The 21,617-nt window shown below is 53.2% G+C and overlaps 5 protein-coding genes across 5 annotated transcripts; 3 read left to right on the forward strand and 2 right to left on the reverse strand.

Moving 5' to 3' along the window:
* Positions 1-249: 249 nt before the first annotated feature.
* UCRPA7_1178 (putative amino acid protein) lies at positions 250-1,877 on the forward strand (the record flags this gene model as incomplete). Its single annotated transcript, XM_007913765.1, has 9 exons — positions 250-345; positions 405-425; positions 481-529; positions 588-663; positions 727-917; positions 1,014-1,048; positions 1,118-1,238; positions 1,303-1,646; positions 1,716-1,877. 9 exons carry the CDS (start codon positions 250-252, stop codon positions 1,875-1,877), a joined length of 1,095 nt encoding a protein of 364 aa, XP_007911956.1.
* A 2,470-nt stretch (positions 1,878-4,347) lies between these two features.
* Positions 4,348-5,862, reverse strand: UCRPA7_1179 (putative salicylate hydroxylase protein; the record flags this gene model as incomplete). The annotated part of the gene is made up of 3 exons (XM_007913766.1): positions 4,348-4,926; positions 4,984-5,105; positions 5,166-5,862. 3 exons carry the CDS (start codon positions 5,860-5,862, stop codon positions 4,348-4,350), a joined length of 1,398 nt encoding a protein of 465 aa, XP_007911957.1.
* Positions 5,863-7,379: 1,517 nt separating this feature from the next.
* Positions 7,380-8,688, forward strand: UCRPA7_1180 (putative receptor expression-enhancing protein; the record flags this gene model as incomplete). The annotated part of the gene is made up of 3 exons (XM_007913767.1): positions 7,380-7,408; positions 7,522-7,671; positions 7,749-8,688. The coding sequence occupies 3 exons, from the start codon at positions 7,380-7,382 to the stop codon at positions 8,686-8,688; spliced, it is 1,119 nt and encodes a 372-aa protein (XP_007911958.1).
* Positions 8,689-9,163: 475 nt separating this feature from the next.
* On the reverse strand, positions 9,164-10,138 carry UCRPA7_1181 (putative mitochondrial genome maintenance protein mgm101 protein; the record flags this gene model as incomplete). The annotated part of the gene is made up of 2 exons (XM_007913768.1): positions 9,164-9,428; positions 9,522-10,138. The coding sequence occupies 2 exons, from the start codon at positions 10,136-10,138 to the stop codon at positions 9,164-9,166; spliced, it is 882 nt and encodes a 293-aa protein (XP_007911959.1).
* Positions 10,139-11,347: 1,209 nt separating this feature from the next.
* Positions 11,348-13,602, forward strand: UCRPA7_1182 (putative biotin-protein ligase ligase protein; the record flags this gene model as incomplete). The annotated part of the gene is made up of 5 exons (XM_007913769.1): positions 11,348-11,384; positions 11,469-12,099; positions 12,153-12,464; positions 12,522-12,776; positions 12,828-13,602. 5 exons carry the CDS (start codon positions 11,348-11,350, stop codon positions 13,600-13,602), a joined length of 2,010 nt encoding a protein of 669 aa, XP_007911960.1.
* Between the last annotated feature and the right edge of the window lie 8,015 nt (positions 13,603-21,617).

A 21,617-nucleotide genomic window follows, 5' to 3' on the forward strand; every position in this document is an offset into this window, starting at 1 on the left:
TTTCACGCTAGTAGACTCTACCGAGTGTACTCGGTCTAGCCGCCTCGGCGTCTTTTTCAGAATTCATGCTAGGGCCCGATTGCACCATCACTGACCATGCTTGATTGAGGCTGCACCTTGATGTGAAGCGCGTCCAAAGCTTCTAGACTTAAAGTCAGGACTCGGCTACATCGTTTTCGGCGCATACTGATTTCGGTCATCCAAGCTCAAGCTCTTCAGCTATCCAGCAAAGTTTGCGAATCAGCCGCCATGGTCGACCAAGAATCGCTCAAAGCTCCCCCAGGGGAGGTAATCAACGGCATTGAGGGCGAGGTAGATCAGAACACGTCCGACTCCCAAGTACTGGTAAGAAATTTGCAATGCAGAATATTTGATATCATGGAATTCCACTGACAACAAAATAGGAAAGCCTCGGTTATAAACCAGTATGTGACATTTTGGGGGAAGCGTTATCCCGACATTTTATTAAATTTCCAATAGGTCCTCAAGCGAAGCTACAATCTTTTTCATAACTTTGCCACAACATTCGGTGTGTGATCAAGACTGCTTTAATGGGATCGTTTGCCGCAAGCTGACACCATACATAGCTGCTCTCTACTTCGTCGGCGGAGTTCGCGTGACTTTCTCAACCGGTATAGCAGCAGGCGGCAACTTGGCGTATTGGTGAGCTTTGCCAGCTTCCTATTAGAGCTGATAGTCCAATGTCGTTGCTAACTCGAGACATAGGACGAGCTTCCTGGTCACCTGCGTGTTTACATTTATCTCCGCCGCAGTTATCGCCGAGATTTGTTCATCACTCCCATTGGCTGGATCCATTTACCTCTGGGCTGCCGAGTCTGCTGGGCCAAAATGGGGCAGGCTGTTTGGATTCATTGTTGCGTGGTGGAGTACTACGGCATGGACGACTTTCTGTGCCAGTAAGTAGCGTTTAATAGCGCAGACTACAACAACGAACTCCTCGAGAACCAGAGGCTTCCCGAGACGAGACACTTGGCTAACATAACCACTATCAGGCAACACCCAGGGAGCCGTTAACTACATACTGTCTGTAAGTGGTGACTCAAGTAATCATAAGCTTATAGTCATGATGCGGTCTAGCTAATGAAGCCGACTATAGGAAATCGTTGTCTTTGACCTCGACTTCCCCTCCGATACGAGTAGTGTCAAGTTCAGAGCAGTTCAGTGGATTTGCACTGAAGTTCTGCTTGCTGCAGCTGCTCTTTGGAATCTGATGCCGCGTAAGTCAATCTCTCACTTCGATATAGTTCAGACCTGGCATCTTATAGCTAACGTATTGTTCAGCCCGTTACTTCAAGTGGATTTTCACCCTGTCCACGGCCTGTGTCATCCTAGACTTCTTATTGAACATGATTTGGCTACCGATAGCTACCAGCAAGACTATTGGATTTCGATCAGCTCATGACGCCTTCATGACAACCTATAATGGAACCGGAGCTCCTGCCGGGTGGAATTGGTGCCTATCCTACCTTGCCACTGCCGGCATTCTTATCGGATTTGACGCATCAGGCCATGTAGCCGAGGAGACCAAGAATGCGTCGATTTCTGCAGCAAGAGGTATCTTCTGGAGTACATTCGTCAGCGGTATCGGTGGCTTTTCTGTTGTTATCCTTTTCTTATTCTGTGTTGTGAGTACTATCACGCACCCCTTCGCCAGCCGTTCCCTTCTTTGAAACTAATCGTTGATCAAATATCAGCCTGATGCCGATACGCTTTTTTCATTCGGGGGTGCGCAGCCCTTCGTTCCGCTTTATGCCGTCATCCTCGGAGATGGTGGGCATATCTTCATGAATGTTATCTGCGTTGTGGCATTGTGGTTTGTACGTATCTCCAAGTCCAGCTTAAGCCCCCTGAAGTAATGAACAATTTATTAACAACAGTGGCCTAAATTAGAACACCGCCATTGCTATTCTTGCCGCGTCTCGACTCGTATTCGCAGTTGCTCGTGATGGCGTCCTCCCCTATTCCGCCTGGACCTCGCGTGTTATTGATGGCCAACCCCGCAATGCCGTTATTGTGGTCTGGGTTGTAGCCTCCATCGTCACATGTACTATTCTACCGTCTTCTGCCGCTTTTACGTCGTTAGTCTCGGCTGCCGGAGTACCTTCCGCTGCGGCGTACGGTCTTATTTGTGCAGGAAGGCTGTTCCTGACCCCCAAGCAGTTTCCAAGACCTGCTTGGAGCCTGGGCCGTCTCAGCAAGCCGTTTCAAGTCATCAGTCTGTTCTGGAACGGCTGGATCGTCGCGGTGCTTTTCTCCCCGTATATCTTCCCTGTTGAGGCGTCTACATTGAATTATGCGCCGATCATCATGGCGATAATAACGATTTTTGCCGTCGTGACTTGGTGGTTTACCCCTGAAGAAAGTTGGCTACCCAGCAAAAGGATTAGGCAAGCTCTTGAAGCTGAGATCTGAAGTTGAACGGATAAGATCCTGCTGCAACTCAACAACGAAGATCAGTGGAGTTCAAGTCCGTTTGTGAATCTCGAGCGTGTCGGTTAGAGAAACGGGTCGCGCGCCGGGCATCGTGAATAATTGTGGAGTTGAACATGGAGGCTAGTTATTATAGAAGATAACAACAGGATAGCTTTATTCCAAGGAATAAAGAGAATCATATGTATAGCACATGATGCCATCACCTTTACCGCTTGAAATGTCCATAACATCTCCAACCGTCACATTAGGTGCACTTACACCCAGAGTCATAACAAAATCCAACGTCACATTTCCCCCTTGAACATTCTCATAATCCATGAGGAAGATGGGACCGGATATATCATCGAGTCGATTCTGTAGATCATATGTCTGCCAAGACCACCAAACACGATCAAGGTTGGCATGGTGTAAAAAGAATATCGGATCGGACGGCGAAGCGTACAAGTCGCCCATCTGGCCTTTTCTTTTCTGTCACTATTGGTAAAAGCGAAAACGGCTTGTCAACTCACCAAATGTTCCCCCTACGCCGTAATGGCCACCACCGTGAATTCCTGATGCATCGAAACTAGGACCGCCTTCGACCACACGGGTGAACCAACCATAATCGGTTTGAGACAATGTCAACTGAGTCTGGTTCATTGCCAAGTATCGATTAGCAAATGTGGGGCTAAGGTCTCGTCGAAGACATTGTGGATTGTAAGCTACTGCGCTCTGAGGGCCAAGATGCACCATAGATGAGTCGTTTGCAAATGGGCCGTCTAAGACGCAGCCCCCACCAGTACGACCAGGAACGGCGAACGGATCAGATGCATTGCCTTCAACATAGGGGCCATTTCCACCAAAGCCCAAATCTGCATCAAAAACCGGTGATTGGGGGAAGTCCTAGGGATCATGTGTGTCGAGAGTCCAGTCCCAATACGGCTGCGCCCCGGAATAGCCGCATTCGTTTCGAAGCATATGCTCATATGTAGCAGTGAAGTACCGATGCCACGGTAGAAAGTGGCCTACATAATGAATGCTGAATGTCTGCTGAATGTGCGTATAAACTAAATCATCATAGCGAGAGATGACTCCAGAATCATTGAAAGGCGGTGTGAGCGCCGGCTTCTCTACAGTGCACTTCACAGCATTTAGGTATTCTGCTCTTTGAGCTGCAGAAAGCGTCCGCCTGAAAATTCAATCCGTCAGGATATCAATTGATGAATAGGCGAAGTAAATATGAGAACAGGACATGGACACCTACCATTCCTTCCTCACAACCTGTTTGGTGCAAGTACACAAAGCTTGAGGAGAAGTAAACAGGGTACCAAGCACAAGCAAGATTGTTTGAAGCCGTGCCATTCCCAGACGACCAATATAGAAGATGTCAGAAATTTAATCGCGAATTCGACACAATAGTCAAGTATGTAGGAGGAATATCGACTCCCATTTCTTGATAATACTTTCGAAAACAGAGACTTTTCACTTCAATCGAGCAAATGATTCCATATCCGCGTCTCGGCAGGCAAGATTAAAGGATCACTAGTGCACATCGGTTATTCTCTTCTGCATAATACTGTCGTGTTGCCCCGATCGTGCCTCGTGGTAACCGAACGCCACCCGGGTGGTCGACAGCTCCGGGTACCGTTGCCAAACTGGAATACCAACTTTATTCAGCTAGCGGGCTAGTCAGGTTACACCGCAGATATTAAAGTCAGTGGTCATGGTTGCTCGGCCTTTTTGTTTCCCTTCGCAGGGTTATTATCGCCTTGAATCTGAGCTCAACGAGACGAAAAATCCTTATCGTGGCGTACCATCTTTGGGGGAGAATATAAATGCTTCGCTAGGGTATTCTAAAGTATCTTATAGATGTCTATCTGTTTATTTACTCAGAAACGGTATGAATGACCTAAGCTACGCCAGGAGCCCTTCGAAGTCAATCCCATTCTTGGTTTGGGCCTCGCCATTAGACTGGGGGCTTTTAAATTCTTTCTCCTGATTCTTAGTGGTCTCACGCTTTTCGTACTCTTCTACGACCTCCAGAAACCTTGCTTCAACATCATGCTCTGCCAGCCATGAAGGGTCCGGACGGCCGTCTATCCTCTTCCGAAGCTCCTCGTCTGTCTCGGATGCTGTCTCTGCGCCTTCCCAAGGCTTTCGATAGCCCGAGTGTATGATTGACAGGAGTTTGTCAATATGTGGTTTGCGTGTCTTCTCGTATAAATCTAATGCTTTCCTGATTTGTCCAGGAGTAGGCTTCTCCAGACTCCCGGGCGACCAAGCATATGACAAGCCAAGAACAAGCGCGTATGCGTCGTTAATAGCGAGTGATCCACCGGCAGCGAACGCACCACCATGTGTGTGGGCTGCATCGCCGAGGAGGACGACTCTGTTCTCAAATGTGAAATGGTCGAGTCCAATGCCAGCATAGTTGGGATAAAGACGTGTGTACGGCACTCTATTGACGATGGCTTCCACCATTGGGTTCCAGCCCTGAAGTTTATCTCGTCAATCTCATAAATTGCGGTGAGGAAGGGACTTGCGCCTTACCTTGTAGTAGTTCCTCAGAACTTCCAAGTCTCCAGGCTCGCTCCATTTTGTGTCGCGAAAGTCTGCGTTGGGATCCCCTGGGTTGCAATGATACCCTCCAACCACCGTATACTGATTCTTTCCTGTGCCCAATCGTCAGTTTGGATCGTATGAAATACTCAAAGTGGCAGTGTTTTGCATACCTAACCTCGATGCAAAGAGAGTCCTCTCATGACCGACCCAGAAGATAGCATCTTCAGGAAGGCCTTCCACATCATCCAATACCGAGGCGTCAAAGGCCGACCGGAATGCTACCCACCCCGTCCACTTGAGCTCGTGCTCAGGGACGAACGTCTTCCGGACCTTGGAATGGATACCGTCGGCTCCAATCAGCAAGTCAGCATCGACGGTAGTGCCGTCCTCAAAGGCTACGGAAACTCCCGAATCTGATCCATCGGGACCCTTCTTCACAGTCAAGCCCACCAGCCGCTTCTTCAGCTTCAATTCGACCTTCTCCGGCAGACTATCCAGCAGCGCCCTCTGCAAATGCGCCCGGTGATACCGCGCCATAGCATGCCTCGGGTTTGGGACATCATGGTGCACGTCGTAGGCAATGACCTCGTCCGTCCGCCAGTGCCGGTAGACGGTAGGCCAGCCGCTCGGCTGCCGGAAGGCGATCTCATCGGACAGAGCGGCGTCCACGCCGAGCTTCTCGAGCACCCGCAGCCCGTTTGGCCCGAGGCCGATTGAAGCGCCGATCTCCCGGAGCTCGGTGGCCTGGTCGAAGACTGTCACCTTGATAGACCCGGGGTACTTGTGGATCAGCGCGATGGCGGCCGTCAGCCCGGCGATGCCCGCGCCGGCGATGGCGACGTGGAAGGGCTCATTCCGAGGAGGCATTGTCGGTCTGTCTACTGCCTCAATGTGCTAGGCAATCTGCAGCCGTATTTACATACCATCAATTGTTGAGTTCAAATGGCAAAAAGGACGGGCATGGCTTTATAAGAGTGCCGGTCGCGGCCGAGCTCCACGCTCGGGAGGAGCCGTATCTCAAGAGAGGTTCATGATAAAAGTGGTAGCCCACGGCGCAGGTTGCTTCAATCCAGGCCCGTTATCCGGAAGACGGCGTCGGCTTAGCGCAATTTCGGCGCCATGCCGAATCCCCATTTCTCAATTGCAGATAACACTCGCTTGTTACAATGCATCTATCACTACTCGAGGCCTTTCCCTTGACCTAACGTCTAAATTAGACTGCGACAGTATTCCTCAATCATCATAGATCTAATGGGCAAGAATTTAAGTCTTGAGCCATGTACTCACAACACGCTCGCCTGGTAATATTCAACACGGTGGGGTCCAAGATGAAAGCGATTAACAGGCAAACTGGCACAGTCAATGATATTCTCAGCGTGTTCTCGTTACGTCTACTTGTTACAATGATTACTTGACTCTCGAGAATGTGCTTGGCTCTAGATTGATTGTGGCTGGACCAGCTCGCTTACTGGTGATGTTGGAAATGTTGACCCATCCATGACATGGGTGACGGATTGCGCAACCCTTAGGCCACATCACAACTTCTCAACTGTCAAGGCATCAAATTAAACTGCCATTTAGATTCAAACCATCTCGACACGCTGTTGGCAATGTGTCCTTCTCCGAGTTCTGGCCAGATTGGCAGCATCGTGGAGGCCACGCAACACGACTCAAGGCACCCAAGACTGCCGCCTAGACTAAGAGGATAACCGTGTCAATGCGAGACTTCAGTGATACGTGTTGTATTTAGGACATGAGGCTTCATATTTCAAAGAGTCCCTGCCACATAATCGAATGAGTTGGTCTACGAGTCATCTTGTTATCGTTTTCACTGCTTTTCAATCAACTATACTGTCTATTACCTCACGACTCGGCGCACTCTATCGATGCTGGAGAGTAAGAGGAAGGAAGTTTGTGGAGAGTGTCCGGACTGAGCTAGCGCATGACGTAGGGCTTATCGCTGGGTCGGCTTCAGGCGGCAATTGGAGATAAGCACCAAAAAGTGTGGTGGGGTTTTCCGGGGGTAGACCCTGCAGCGCCTACTGCGCCTCTAGCACGAGCGAGTGTCTTAGCACCTCACTGCACCTCAGCAGCTGGGAAGGCCCCTCAAGTGCAGCGTCCGCGTGCCACTATCTGAGCCTCTAAGCCTGTTCCCCCGCCTGTCAGCTGCTGAATCTACGACCCTAGCGCTCCTTGCTTTACGTCTGCTCTTCACCTACCTTCGCCGGGCTTGTCTTGCATCCTCCTGCTCACCTTCTCTCTACCTTCAAGTTTCAACACACCTCACTTATTCCTCTCAGTTTGCGACTTCGACGTCTATTCCCGCTTGAAACATCGCCCAGTTCCCGTCGAGAAATGCTTCTGGAGTAGAAGTGGTCGCCAACATGTTTGACCCCTTCTCCCACGTCTTATCGTGTGTACTCCCCCCCTCGATTGCGATAACCTCACTCAGCCCCGCATTCGTCCGTCTCTACAATGCAATGGAAGAGACAGCAACGCGCACATTGCTAATACCAGCGTCCACAGCTCCATCGCCTCGTTCCTCTTCCCCTTGTTCGCCTCCTACAAAGCCCTCAAGACTTCCGATCCGGCTCAGCTTACACCATGGCTGATGTACTGGGTTGTTCTGGCCTGCGGTCTGCTCGTTGAGAGCTGGGTCGAGTGGTTCCTCGTCTGGTGAGTATACCATACACCTTAGTCCTGCGTCGTCGCATATGTGCGAGGGACTGACACATACTGTTTCCAATCCACAGGATTCCTTTCTACGGCTACATCCGCCTGCTCTTCCTCCTCTACCTCGTCCTGCCCCAGACCCAAGGCGCCCGCGTCATCTACACCACCTACCTGCACCCGTGGCTCGAGGACAATGAGAGCCAGATCGAGGACTTCATCGCCACTACCCACGACAAGATGAAGACCGCCGGCATCACCTACATCAAGCGCGCCATCGAGGCCGTCCGCGTCAACGTCCTCGGCCTGCCCCCGAACCCGCAGGCCGCCGCCACCGAGCCTCCGGCCGCTCCCGCAGCACAAAGCTACACCCAGGCCCTCCTCGCCCGCTTCACCCTCCCCCAGGCGCGGTGGAGCGGCGGCGCGGGCAGCACGGGCCAGGACTTCTACAACCTGCTCGCCGGGGCCGTCAGCGCCGCCTCGGCGACGGTGTCGAGCGCTGCTGCTGCTGGGAGCGGCGGCGGCGCGGCGGCAGCGTCCTCGTCCGGCGCCGCGGACCCGGCCACCGGCGCAAGCATGAGCATGAGCGCATCCGGCACGCTGATCCCGCCGAACATCCGCGGCACCTCGGAGAAGATCTCGTTCATCGCGGCGCAGCGCGAGCGGCTCAACATAGTCCTGTCGGCGCTGGACCGCGAGGCGAAGCAGCTCGAGAGCGGCAGTGGCGGACGCCCCGAGGCGGAGCGCAGGCCGTCGTCGATCGCGCGGGACCTGAACCTGGACCTGGCAGGGGACGACGAGGAGCCGACGCAGAGGCCGGCCAGCGGGCTGAGCAAGAGTCGTAGCGAGGCGGACTTTGAGAAGATCGATGCCGAGAGCGGCGCCGAGGAGGACGAGGGCCGGACGCCGGCGGTCACGAGCGGCGGGAGCTGGCTGCCATGGGGATGGGGCGGTGGGAGTGGCAGTGGAAGTGGAAGTGGAAGTGGTGGGACGCCGGCCGAGGAGCATAAGAAGTCCGAGTAGGCTTCTCTGTTGTATCTGATATTTCGGGATCGGTTTGGAGTTTTATACGGGTATACTACCACTGCGGTATGGAATTGCTAGATAGCACTCTGCAGAGGATCGTCACTTGATCCATGAATGCAATGGCGACATATCACTACTTCAATCAATGGTATTTGTAAGGCGTATCAGGGGAGGTGTGCCATGCCCGACAGCCAGATACATCGCTGCCAGAGTAGTGCATTTATTCTTCTTTCGTCTTTGCCAACTATCGTACATGTGAGCTGCTGGTATCATTGCCACAACGCCGTCTATACCTTGCTTTGCATACAAGTAACCACATTACCGAGATATATATACCCGGATCGCCTACCAGCCGATACTGCGTGCTGGTCGAGAGGTCTGCCATCTCCATCGCGCATTCGTTCGTCCTCATAGTAGATCAATCCATTCTCTCGCTGCTCTATTCGCAAACAACAGAGCGATCCAGACCTCTCTAGCTCTTCTTGTACGGATACGCGGGCTCCTCGTCCTTGCGCACCCAGATCTGGCGCTTCTTCTTGTTGACGACGTGCTCGACCCAGATCTCGCGGGCGTGCTTCTTCTTGAACTCGCGGATGTAGCGCGGGTCCCACAGCTCCGACGCGATGCCCAGGTCCTTGGAGCAGCGCATCAGCGCGTTCGACTTGCAGCCCTCGCCGGCCGTCGCGATCGTGTCCTCGCTGAAGTACTGCATCTCGCCGCGCGCCTGGGCGACGAACCTGTGGAGAAGAAGGGTCAGTGGGAGGAAAAATGAAAAGAACGGGCCGGGGCCGCGGCCTCGTGAAGGTACAGAGGCAGACGAAAAAACTTACCTCCCGTGCACGACGAGCGCATACTCCCTCGTCACCACCCTGTCGCCCACAAACAGCTCGCCCCGCGGGGCCATGCCCCAGCCGCCGGGCCCAAAGGCATTGTTCAGGATGCGCCGGTACTTGATCTCGGGCAGGTAGATGATGCCGTCGGGCTTGATCTCGACGTCGTCGAACTCGATCGGCTTCATGAGCACGGCGGCCACGTCGGGGGGGAACGACTCCGTCGACAGGCCGTGGAACGAGCGCGACCAGTCAATGGCCTCGCCGGTGCCGTTGCCGTTGCCGTTCCCACTGCTGCCGCCTAGGGCAGAGTCCGGGCCCGAGATCGGGTCGAGGAAAGGCGAGGAGGCAACGTGCTCAGAGACTTTGGCGGTCGGGGTCGCTGCAGGCTGGGGTTTTCTCTGGCTTGTGCGGGCGGGCGTCGAGGAGGCGGCCGCGCGGGCAGCTGGAGTCTGGGTTGGAGGAGGAGGTCGTCTTGTCGTCTGGGAGGTGGAGATGGTGGCTATTGAGGTCGCGGCGAGACCATATGAGCTCTGTGGGGAGGCAATGCTGACGCAGCGCAGACTCTGAGAGCCCAGGCGCACTGGCCTCAGGGCCTGGAATAAGCTGGATCTCATTGTGAATGCTGGTTGCGGTGGTGAAACTGAAGATGCGCAGGTTGAGCTGCAGCTCCGCGAGTAGATATCGAGGTTTAAAAAATGGAGGAGCTTGGACGTCGGTGCCGCTAACTACTACTAACGTTAGGCCCGGCCACCGCCCCGTTGGTCAGTCAGTACGGCAGAGGCGAGCAGGGGGTTAGTTAGTCCATGAGATCATTCACAATGTTGAGAGAGATCAAAAAGAAGAGCAGAGTGGTACCTATGTCAATTGAGCAGAGCGTCCTTCCTGGTATCTTCGATACATGTATATAATGATACAATTTTTTATAATAACTACATACAGCTCTCATGAGGTTCTCTCCCTCTGTCTCTTTATGGTTTTGACTGAGGATCGGCATCCGTCATCGAGGTCCGCTTGTCGTTGCCGTGAGCTTTCCAGCAGTTCCTAAAATTCTCCATCTGCAAGTAGACGGGCACATTAGTACATGTACAACAAGTCCTCCAAATGTCGGCTGGGTAGTGTATCAACTCATCTCATTTCCCCTGAATATACAGAATTGCAGTGACCTACTTCTTCCTTGCATTGCCGCCAGTCTTTCTTCTCGTAGTAACAGTCTGTCATCTTCATGTTCTCGTCTGTAGAGCACGAACAGCTGCAATTAGCGCTGTGCCACTACTGATATCTGGAGGAACCCAGCGAGCCGGGTCGATCGATTGTGTTGGGGCTGCTGGGGATCTAAGATCCAATTGTTTGAGCTCACCTGCACAGCCTGTGCTGTAGATCCGCTTGTCCCTGCAGTAGCAGTCAGCTCAGCTCAGCTCAAGCCCCGAAAATTTTGGGGGTTTGCCAGCGGTTGAGGTTGGGGAAAAGCCGCCGGAGGCCGAAGGCTGCGAGAAGCTCCGGGGGAAGAGGGCATTCAAGGGCAATAAAGGGCGCATGCATTCGGGCGCCAGTTGCTGTGTGTCTGCTTACCATTCATCAGGCTCATCGTCGTCCTCTTGAGCGTTCTGCACGGCGTCGCTCTCGTTCTTGGACATTGTGTGTTTGTCTTTAGGTTGGAAGTGGGCTGATGAGGCGAGAGTTCAGCAGTGGCACGACACTTGGAGCCACCCGCGCGCGCGCGCCCCAATTGACCCGAGAGATCTTCTCGGTAGGTACTGTAGATCCGATCTCAGCCGGGGCCATAATAATCAACACATCAAATCTCAACCATCGCACAGTCGGGGATGGCTCCTCGGAAACTCAATGTGCTGGTATACACAGGTACAGTCATTTTCTTCCCGAATCAACGATCAGCGCTGCTGCTACGCTTTCGAGGAGAATCTCGTCGTTAACACCATCTCCCAGGCACCGGCACAACCCTGACCTCGGTCCGGCAGTGCATCTACTCGCTGCGGCGACTGCTCTCCCCCAACTATGCGGTGATCCCCATCGCAGAGACTGCCCTGCTCAAGGAGCCATGGGCGTCTACCTGCGCTCTGCTCGTCATCCCGGGCGGCGCAGACCTCGGCTACTGCCGCGTGCTCAACGGCGACGGCAACAGGGCCATCACAGCCTTCGTGCGCCGTGGGGGCGCCTACCTGGGCTTCTGCGCCGGTGGCTACTATGGCAGCCGGCGGTGTGAGTTCGAGGTCGGCAATCGCGCCATGGAGGTCGTCGGCTCGAGGGAGCTCGCCTTCTTCCCTGGCACGTGTCGCGGCGGAGCCTTTAGGGGCTTTGCGTATCACAGCGAGCAGGGCGCCAGGGCCGCCAGGTTGAAGGTCCGGAGGGAGGCATTCTCTAGCGCGGGAGCGGTGCCTGATGAGTTGAGGTGTTATTATAATGGCGGCGGCGTCTTCATTGACGCTGCAGCTGATGGCGTTGAGATCCTAGCTAGCTATGCCGATGACATTGATGTCGATGGTGGCGAGGAGAAGGCTGCCGTGGTGTACTGCAAAGTTGGAGAAGGGGCCGCATTGCTCACAGGGCCACATCCAGAGTGAGTGAGATCATGTCTTTTGATTATAGTGTGGTTGTGCTGACTCTGATAAGATTTGCAGCTGTCAACCTCGATTCACATCCTGAAGTAGATGGGTATGAGGACTTGAGGAAAGCACTAGAGACGGATGATGTTGAAAGGACAAACTTCCTCAAGGCATGTCTCACGAAGCTAGGTCTCGAGGTCAACCAAGACAGCTCGTCAGTGCCCGCATTGTCTAAGATGCATCTCTCCGCCTTGGATCATCAAGAAGTTGGCGGTCTATTGCATTCTATGAGTGACATTATCACTAAAGATGAAACCGGCGAGGAGCTGATCAAGGCTGAGAGCGATACCTTCCATCTTGAGCATCCCGACACACGATGGTCAGTTACCCATTTGAAGGACGCAATCTCATCAGCAATGCCTACGTCAACAAAAAGCGAGACAATTGATGATGTCAAATCGCCTCAGAAAGCAGCAAGTGATCCTGGTCTCATCGACTATGGCAAGATCGTCAAGAGCATCATTTCGCATGATGAGGTGTGGCCGCAAGCGAAGGAGACCCCCTACTTCAACCACAATCTGTATTACTCCAGCTTACAAGAGTACCGCCAACAAGACACGGAGGCGGAAGCGTGGGGTGACATACTCATGTATGGAGAAGTCGTCACTAGCACAAACACACTCCTTGAGAAGTAAGCAGCCTGCTGACTGTATGGCATCCTTACACTGACCAACAAACCCAGAAATCCAAAGTTGCTGGCCAATCTTCCAACGGGCTTTACTTTGTCAGCTACTACGCAGGTAGCCGCCCGTGGTCGAGGCAACAATGTCTGGATAGCGCCCCCAGGAGCCCTGATTCTCAGTACTGTGATCAATCATCCCGCACACCAGGCGGCGACCCGCCCCATCGTATTCATACAGTACCTAGCGGCAGTAGCGATCGTCGAGGCGATACAGCGTTACGGCCGCGGCTACGAGGGGCTGCCCGTGAAGCTCAAGTGGCCCAATGACATCTATGCGCGCGACCCGTCCAAGCCCAAGGACGAGCCACCGTCATATGTCAAGATCGGCGGCATCCTGGCAAATTGCGCGTACAGCGCCGGCAGCTACCAGATCGTCCTAGGCATCGGCATCAACACGAATAACGGCCGCCCGACGACGAGTCTAGACGCCCTGCTGCCGGCGTACAACCCCAATCTGCCGCCGTTCCGCATCGAGCGGCTGCTTGCGCGCATCCTCACGCGGCTAGAGACGCTGTACGGCCAGTTCATACGTCGTGGGTTCACACGTGAATTGGAGGAGAAGTACTATGAGCACTGGCTCCATAGTGGGCAGATGGTGACGCTGGAAGGAGAAGGAGGCGTCAGGGCGAAGGTTTTGGGCATCACGAGGGACTGGGGCCTGTTGAAAGCCGAAGAGGTCGGGTTTGATGGACGGCCGACGGGACGAGTGTGGGCTTTGCAAAGCGACGAGAACAGTTTCGATTTCTGGCGCGGCTTAGTAAAAAGGAAGGTCTAGAAAGGGGTTTGCACTACTAGAGAAATACGGCTCGGCGCCATCCATCAGGGCCAAGATTGGCGCTCGCAGCGCTGTGAACGGACCTGATGAGCAGTTCATCTTGTATAGGTCTAGACTCAAGTCCTAGACGAATTAGGCGTCGATGGGAATCAAAATACCACCAGAATCTACGGGACGCTGTGCGCTTAGACCTACACCCCAGCCTAGAGATGTCGTAATGGTCCACATCCCGCTCCGTTCACCATCACGAGTCGTCACCCGTTCCCCGCATTGACGGCTGCTGGGTGGATAGGGGGTGTGCGAGGTTGGGGTTTGACGGTCATTGTTCGCAGAAGCGGCGTGACGGAGGCGCTGGCCTTGTCCATGTCCGGTGCCGCATCTGCCGATCGGTTCGCGTGCTCCGAAGCAGATCAAGTCGGCCTCGCCACGTGGTGATTTGCGCAAGATCGGCTACGGAGACGACCTCTTTTCGCAATGCACACGTTCTCTCGTTGAGCATGAACATACACAGAATCAAGATTTGCCAGGCTTTAGTGGGACCAACAAGCCACACACACCATGAGAGATAACTCACATTTACATCGAGAGCGTATCTTCACCGCTCTGCAGCGGACAGTTTCTCCCCCGCCAAATGCCGCTTCTGCATGCAGCAACGCGGCCTACAGCAAGCCGCCATCGCATCCGCAGGGGAACACTTACATGCCAAGGCTCTCAGACTCACCACCCGATTCAACACACAGACGCACACAAGTGACTGGAGTCGGTAGACCCTGAAGAGACGTGCAGAAAGCTTCGTCGTCTTGCGCAAAAGCTTGAGTGTCTGCCGGTTTGTCAGGTCTTAGCAATTTGCCTTCCTCTCTGCCATGATCTACAGCCATATCGACCTTTCGTATTCGCCGTCAACACCGGACCAGGAATCAAGGCAAGTCGGGCCGGTGGGCGTGGGGAAACCAGGCGTCTTCGCTCCGGACAATATGTGACTATCTCAATCCCACGCTTACGGAGCAGGACTGGGCATATAGCGAGAGTCTATATAGCCAGATCATGTCCTCGTTATGTCTCCTTCGAGGCGTGGGACTGTCAGCAAACAAGTCAAGTGATGGAGTCCGGCATTGTGCGATAGAGTGAGTATTGGAAAGATAGATTGCCCCGCAAACCATCTCGCGGGGTCTGCCATTTTGCCTCAATTAGCACACCACCCACTGCCGGGCAAGGGCCCAATGGGGAGCATGCGCTTCCTGCACGGCACAGGTGCAAGCTGTGAGGGAGCATGCGGGATGGAGCTTGCTTGATGGTTCCCACACCATCAACCGTGCTACAGACGCATGGACAGGGTGCTAAGGTGCTACAAGCGGTGTCTCGTCTAAGTCGAAGCTTTTCATGGAGGCCCCAGAAGTATTCGACCATCTTGATTATCGAGCCCAGCAGGACTACACATAGTGTTCGGACCTGCAAGCAAGGCACGGTGACGCTCTTCCCGTGAGCTAGAAAACCGGGTGTGGAGGGGTGGTAAAGAGTTGTGTGGACAATGGATGGGAAATGGGAGCTATAGAAAGCAGCCGCGGATGCACTTTCGCGTACGAGATACCCTACCCAGCTCCCAGCCTTGAATTCAAATTTCTCCTCTATTGTAGGAAGAATCAGCTACCTGGAAGCCGGCCGAAAAGGAAACAAGAGCTACGAAGTGGCAGCTGGCTGGATCGTCACGAGAAGAAGTCAGGCTGCTTCGTAACAACAACATCGATGGACCGATGAAGCGAAGAGTCTCAAGGCCAAGGAGCAGAGACACTGATAGTTTCCCTCAGCGACATGGCTCTCTCATCAGCGCTGTCAGACACACCACTCAACCTCACCTACCCACTGGATACTTCCAACTCGAGCATCGGCATACATGGCAACCAGTCTAATCCGGTTTCTTCCCAGGTCGAGGTATATTGACTCTTGAAAGTCGAGATAAAGGATTTCCACTAACAGACCCCTTTCCCAGAAGGACAACACCAACTCTGCAATTCTTGCAGGCTTGCTCGTGCCGCATATCGTCTGCACAGTCTTCATACTCTCGCGAGTGTGGTCACGGCTGTACCTGTTGCGGAAATGGTTCCTCGACGATAGCCTGATAATTGCCGCATGGACTTTTTCAACAGCGGTTTGTGTCGTGTACTCTATTGCGGCCTCATCGCCACATATACGCGAAGCTGTCATCGTCAACTCCACATCCAATAGACATGATGATGACTTCAACAGTGACACTATCAAGCCCTACATGCTCCGGACCTACCTAGGTCTCATCTTCTACCAATTATGCCTATGTCTGACCAAACTATCCATATTGGCATTCTACCTGCGCATGTTCAACTCTCGTCCAGCAGAGCGGCGATTAGCATGGGCAACAGTGGTTTGGGTGCTGCTCTTCGGGATACCAATGCTGGCCATGAGCTTGTTCCAATGTCATCCTGCACCTGGCGAGTTCTTCGGACACCATATGAAGTGCTTCGGTTTCAATCCTTTACTAATCACCAGCGCAAGTTTGCATACTGCGACAGACGCGTGGCTCATCCTTCTCATCATACCATGCATCACCAGGCTCGAAATTTCACCGAGACAGAAAGCCGCGCTTGCGATCGTGCTCTCGCTCAGCATATTCGTAATTGCAGCGAGCATGACCCGGCTCCAGCTCAGCCTACATGGGAACTACCGGCCGAGCGGCGCGGGTGTTCAAATTACGAACACGCTGGCATTCTTCGTCATGACGATACTCGAGTGTGACATTGCGTTGATCTGCGCAAGTGCGCCGACACTGCGCCCATTACTTGCTCGCGTGTGGCCGCGACTAGGAATGGGAGAACCGGCCCAGCCATACCGGCAGCACTATGTCGACGGCGACGGCAACAGCGTCGATTTGACGTCGGTTGTCAGCTACCACGGCTATCCGTGGACACAGCCCACCACACCAATCATACGCAGCAAGAATGGTAGCATTGCGAATATGCATGTTCCCATACCAGTACCGCCCGTCCCCGTTGCGATGTCACTTGCACATCGCACGCCGACGACACTTAGTCTTCGAAGCTTCATGAGTAGCATCACACCTCGAAGCAGAGGCGCAACACTGACTGCCGGGGAGCGAAGAGCTGAAGACAGAACAGTGTTGTTGACTGACGACAAAGATGTCGAGCGACGGAGAAGCTCTGTGGGCTTTGAAGGGTACTACGAGCAGTACTGTGGATACGGAGAGGATGTCGGGAGAAGGAAAAGTAAAAGGCTCAGTGGTGTTGAGATCGGGCAAGGTAGATGGCGAAACAGCCAGGAAAGCTTCGTCGACCCGCTCAGCCCATATCGGCTCTCCCCGGTATCTGACATCAGTGGGACAACATATGCAGCGATTTCGGACCCGGAAAGCACGCAGAGAATGACGGCAGGAAGCCCGGACAGCAGGAAAGGCCCCGAGGGCGAGGAGCAGCCGACCCGGTGAAATCTGATCCAGCGTTGCTCAAACATTGGTGAAGCGAGCAGCAGGGGTCTCGACCAGATGAAAAGACCTTCGGATCAGCAACTCAAATCTACTGTGATATGACTTTCCAACTATATAATACAGACTCGAACCGCCTTCCATTCCTTCTAGAAAGAACCATACACTCGCACTTGTTGGTTTCCTTGAACCTCGACAGACCAGGGCGGATGACTGCTTTCCAGCCATATTCACGGCGTTCAGCGAGATATACCGCCAGCACCGGGCACTGATAAATTGATACCAGGCTTGATTCTTGATTTAGACCTATACATTGAATAAGAAGTCTTAAAAACAACCGTATCACTTGACCAATTCACTTGAAGAAAATCAGAACGGTAGTGCTAAGCTTTATGGGGACACATCATGGGGACTCTTTTCTGTAAGCCAGATAACAGCATGTAAACTAAAAAAATGTTGAGGTCTACTCATCGGAGGGAATGAGCTGCCAGGACCTTACCCAGGTCTTGTCGTGGTCTGTGGCTCGGCAAGGTCAGGGCTCTGACAAGGGCTGCAGCAGTCTCGGTAACCGGGAATCCGGATTGTAGAAGTTAGTCAGTGCAGGCAACCTGTACTCCAGATTTCTAGGAATGGTGCGGCTAAATATCCTCAATGCAGGGTTCCCCATATGCGAGGATCGAGAGTTCTAGTACGAGATGACAAGAATGCGTCCACCTTCACATGTCCTGAGCTTCTGGCAATCAAAGACTTTTCTAGGAACGGTTTAGGACTATGCTGGGGAACGGCAAGCGAAAAGTTTCAAAATACTTTCCAGAAATGAATAAGGCAGAGCAATGGGCTTCTGAAGGGCTGTCATCAGAGTCAACCAGCTTCTCTTCACATGGTCAAGGAAGTCAAATCTCAATGCGGAGTTCGAATGCTCGAAGACATCGAGGTCTCGCCACAAATTGATCCCAAAAATCGGACGGTTTCCAATTGGATGCAGCTCTTTCACAGGGTCCTTCAGCGACCGACAACCCCTGGCCTTTTCTAACACCCCGCATAACAACAGCATCCGAGCACCACGCCTGACCTTGGTACTTAGATGAAAGGGCCTGTCTCACACGTTCCCGCGTCTACTCGCCACTCATGCCTGCTGCTTCCCGCTCTCAATTGCTGACGAACGATATGGCGGGCTCGGTTGCGAGTGGCCGGTTGCGTCAGTAGGTATCAGCGAAATTGCTTGCCTTGGCCCTGACACCGGGATGTCTCAACGCCACGTGCTGCCGGGGTAGTTCTTCTTCACCGATCGTATCTGTGCCTGGTGTCACCTACCGCACTTGGGAGGAGGCAGACCGGGTCGATTGATTGATTAATGGGGAGCCATCATGATTTCCCGAGGTGGTTTGGCCACTGCACAGTTTGGCGGTTGACGTTGATTGAAATGAGTGGCTCAATGGGAAATTTCTCACCCTCGTCTGACACAGTCTGGAGGGCTATCACTGACGATTGCTGATATATGAGGCTCGAATCGGTGGTTTCCGAAATGGCCGCGAGCCAGTAATAAGGTCCTGGTAATTGAACCACTTTACAACAAACATCCCGTCCCTACATCAGATCCGCCTATAGGAATGCGAAAGTGCCTTGTAGCTCTTTCAACCTTAGCTGATCTAGATATTCATTACCTCTTTCGTCCCCTGCTTCCATGCGGCGACAGGCATTGATTGTGCCTTTCGACCGTACCGTTCTTCAGCGTCTTCTAGAAGGCTCAGATTCGGCTCCCGATCACGGTTAGAGATTCTCGTACCGAGTGATAGCTCTAAGAGGTTACCATATATCCTTGTCTATCTCTGACTGGTTGAGGGTGTCTGGGTTGTCATGGGTTGATCATCTCGGACAAGAAAGCTCCACAATCTTGACAAGACATCATGCCTCCCCTTGACTTGACTGCCGGGTAACTCGAGCTACTCTCCAGATGTCATCCGAAATTTTGGGATGAATATCCTGGACGGCAAGCAGATCTTGCAAAAGCTCTCACGACGAGAAAGGACTAGTGGCAGCTCGCGGCACTCCCGGTCGGTTCATGATGCCATGTGTCTCTCTTCCTTGCTCCATCCTCACCCACCCTCCCCCGTCCTTTTGAACCAACCTTCGCCTCCCACACAGTATGTCAGGTTCTCTACCTTCTCGCTCTTTTCACATGATCTCTTGGAAACAAGGTGATCTCTCCTGGCTGAAGCCACCTTTCACTCTCTTTCAATCTGTCCCACATTCCTTTTTCATTCATCCAAGCCGTTGGTGTGCCTGATCCTCCGGCTTTCCGGTCTTTTATCATTTCATCTTCCATTGCTGCTCCTGTGTCTTAGGAGCCACAAGTTTCCCTCGCTGTTAGGAAACAGTTTTCAGGATGAGAAGGGTGGAAGTATGTTCATTGTGAGGGGCTTGACCGTCCTTCTAGCCGGGCTATCGGGTCAATGTTGGGCTGCACCAGTCTTGAGGCGATCGCAAGCTGTAGACCCAAAGCCTACTTTGCCCAACAACAAAATTGAAGTGACGGGAGGCTGGGAACTTGACCTTGAAGATGTCTCTCCGTCCATGCCTGGTCGGGTGTGGACCAGGCCTGACACTTCAAGATCCCTTTCGGAGGGATATCAGCTCAACCAGGAGCGGTATGGCGGAATATTGGCCATAAGAGATCAACAGTGCGACGACTCAGTACCACTGGCATGCTCTCGAGACGGTGATGATACAGAAATTCTTTGTTCTGGCTGTTCGACGTGTTGTTCAGGAGAGGGACGTTGTTGTGGTCAGGGCATGCGGTGCTGCACAACTTCCGACGGCTTTCCATCTTGTTGTCCAATCGAGGAGGACAACTCTTCAGATTCGTAAGTTTTGCTCAACTCAATATCTTTTTCATTTACTCATATTGGGATAGACTTCCGGTAGGAGTGGTTGCAACTGTATTTACAACTACCACCATTACTCACACAGTGACTTTTTTCACTGAGACAAAGACTTCAGCTTTTATATCAACTCGGACGGTAACTCTAACATTCATCAACCCAGTGGAGCAGACTCAGACAAGTACCGTCACTTTGACTTCCTTCACAGGAGGTGCTGTGGCTCGACAGTTCACACAAATACCTCTTCCCCCGCCAACTCTTGGGATTGTTCAGCCCCTTGCGGCCTCCTCGGCAAAGCTTCGTCGACAAGATGGGGCGGTAGACCAGACCATAACATCAACTCTAACTATAGACACCACGACTACAATCTTGACAGCAAGCACTGTCTTTACAACAATTTTTAATACTATTTTCGTAAGCGTCACAATCGCCCCGAATGCCGTGACCACGATATTTACCACCACCACGATATTTACGACCCCTGGTGCTCCTGGCTCCTCAACAACGTCACAAAGCGGAGGCGGAGAATCAACTGGGAATTCAACTCCAAGTCCGAGCCCGACTAACACTCTTCCACCTCCCCCTCCTCCGCCTCCTCCAAGCAGTATTCCGCCCGTGCAGTCAACATCACAGACTCAGATACTGCCTCCCCCTTCAAGTAGTGCGCCTCCACCGCCGCCAGAGCCAAGCACCATAACTCTACCTCCTACAACAACTATACAGATCCCACCTACTCTGCCCACTTCAACGCCCCTGCCTACGGAAACTTCGAGCGCTTTATCATCAAACCCAGTAGGATCTTCCTCATCGTCGGTCCCGCCTTCGAGTATATCGACAGGGCCTACTTCAGGGGTGACCTCAAGCCTACCCTCTGGTACCAGCTCTGGGACAGGAACTATGGAGACTATGGTAACAAGTTCTCGAACTGGCAGTCTTCTTACTCCTGGCCCAACTTCAACGTCCACGCCTCCTGTTTCTCCTAACCCTGGAAGTCCATTGACCTCAGATCAGATTGCTGGTATAGCACTCGGCGTAATCTTCTTCATTTTTCTTCTGCTACTAGCCGCTTACCTACTACGACGTCTTGTCCAGCGCAGGAGACGAAAACTTGCCTCACTTAGACAGCAAATCACACCTCCTGAAGGCCACGCGATGGCCGGAGCTGTCGTCAACGGAGGCCAGCAGTCATCAGGCTCATCAGGGGGGCTTACAGGCGAGGGCGAGGTCCGGATCGTAATCCGTCCAGCACCGTCTCGCGACCAGCGGTCCCAGGCATGGCCTATGCCACCGGGTCAAGAAGGCCAAACCTACAGCTTCTTTGTTGAGGAGAACTCGGGACAACCAACAGCTGAGACAACGCCGGCAGATCCTAGAGCTTGGAGCATTGCCAGCGAGTGGGGAGGCAGTGCGAGCCCGGAAGCTGGGGCGAGTCGTCGAAACAGTGCCGTACCGAGCAGCAATGTCCTGGGCAGTCGAAGAGAAAGTCGGGACATGAGCGCTAGGAATAGCGGGATGGCAACGAGTAGCTTCTTCGAGGGAGCAAGTACAGCAACTTGGATGACTCAGGGGCAGCGGCCGAGTGGAAGTAGTCAAGGAGGGTTTGGTACCAGGTTGGCACCCCCGCCTCCTACACACGCTGGGGTTGGAAGAGGTGGCGGCTACGG

Source organism: Phaeoacremonium minimum (genome assembly GCF_000392275.1).
Source record: "Phaeoacremonium minimum UCRPA7 unplaced genomic scaffold PA7_03_scaffold_62, whole genome shotgun sequence".
Lineage (NCBI taxonomy): Eukaryota > Fungi > Ascomycota > Sordariomycetes > Togniniales > Togniniaceae > Phaeoacremonium > Phaeoacremonium minimum.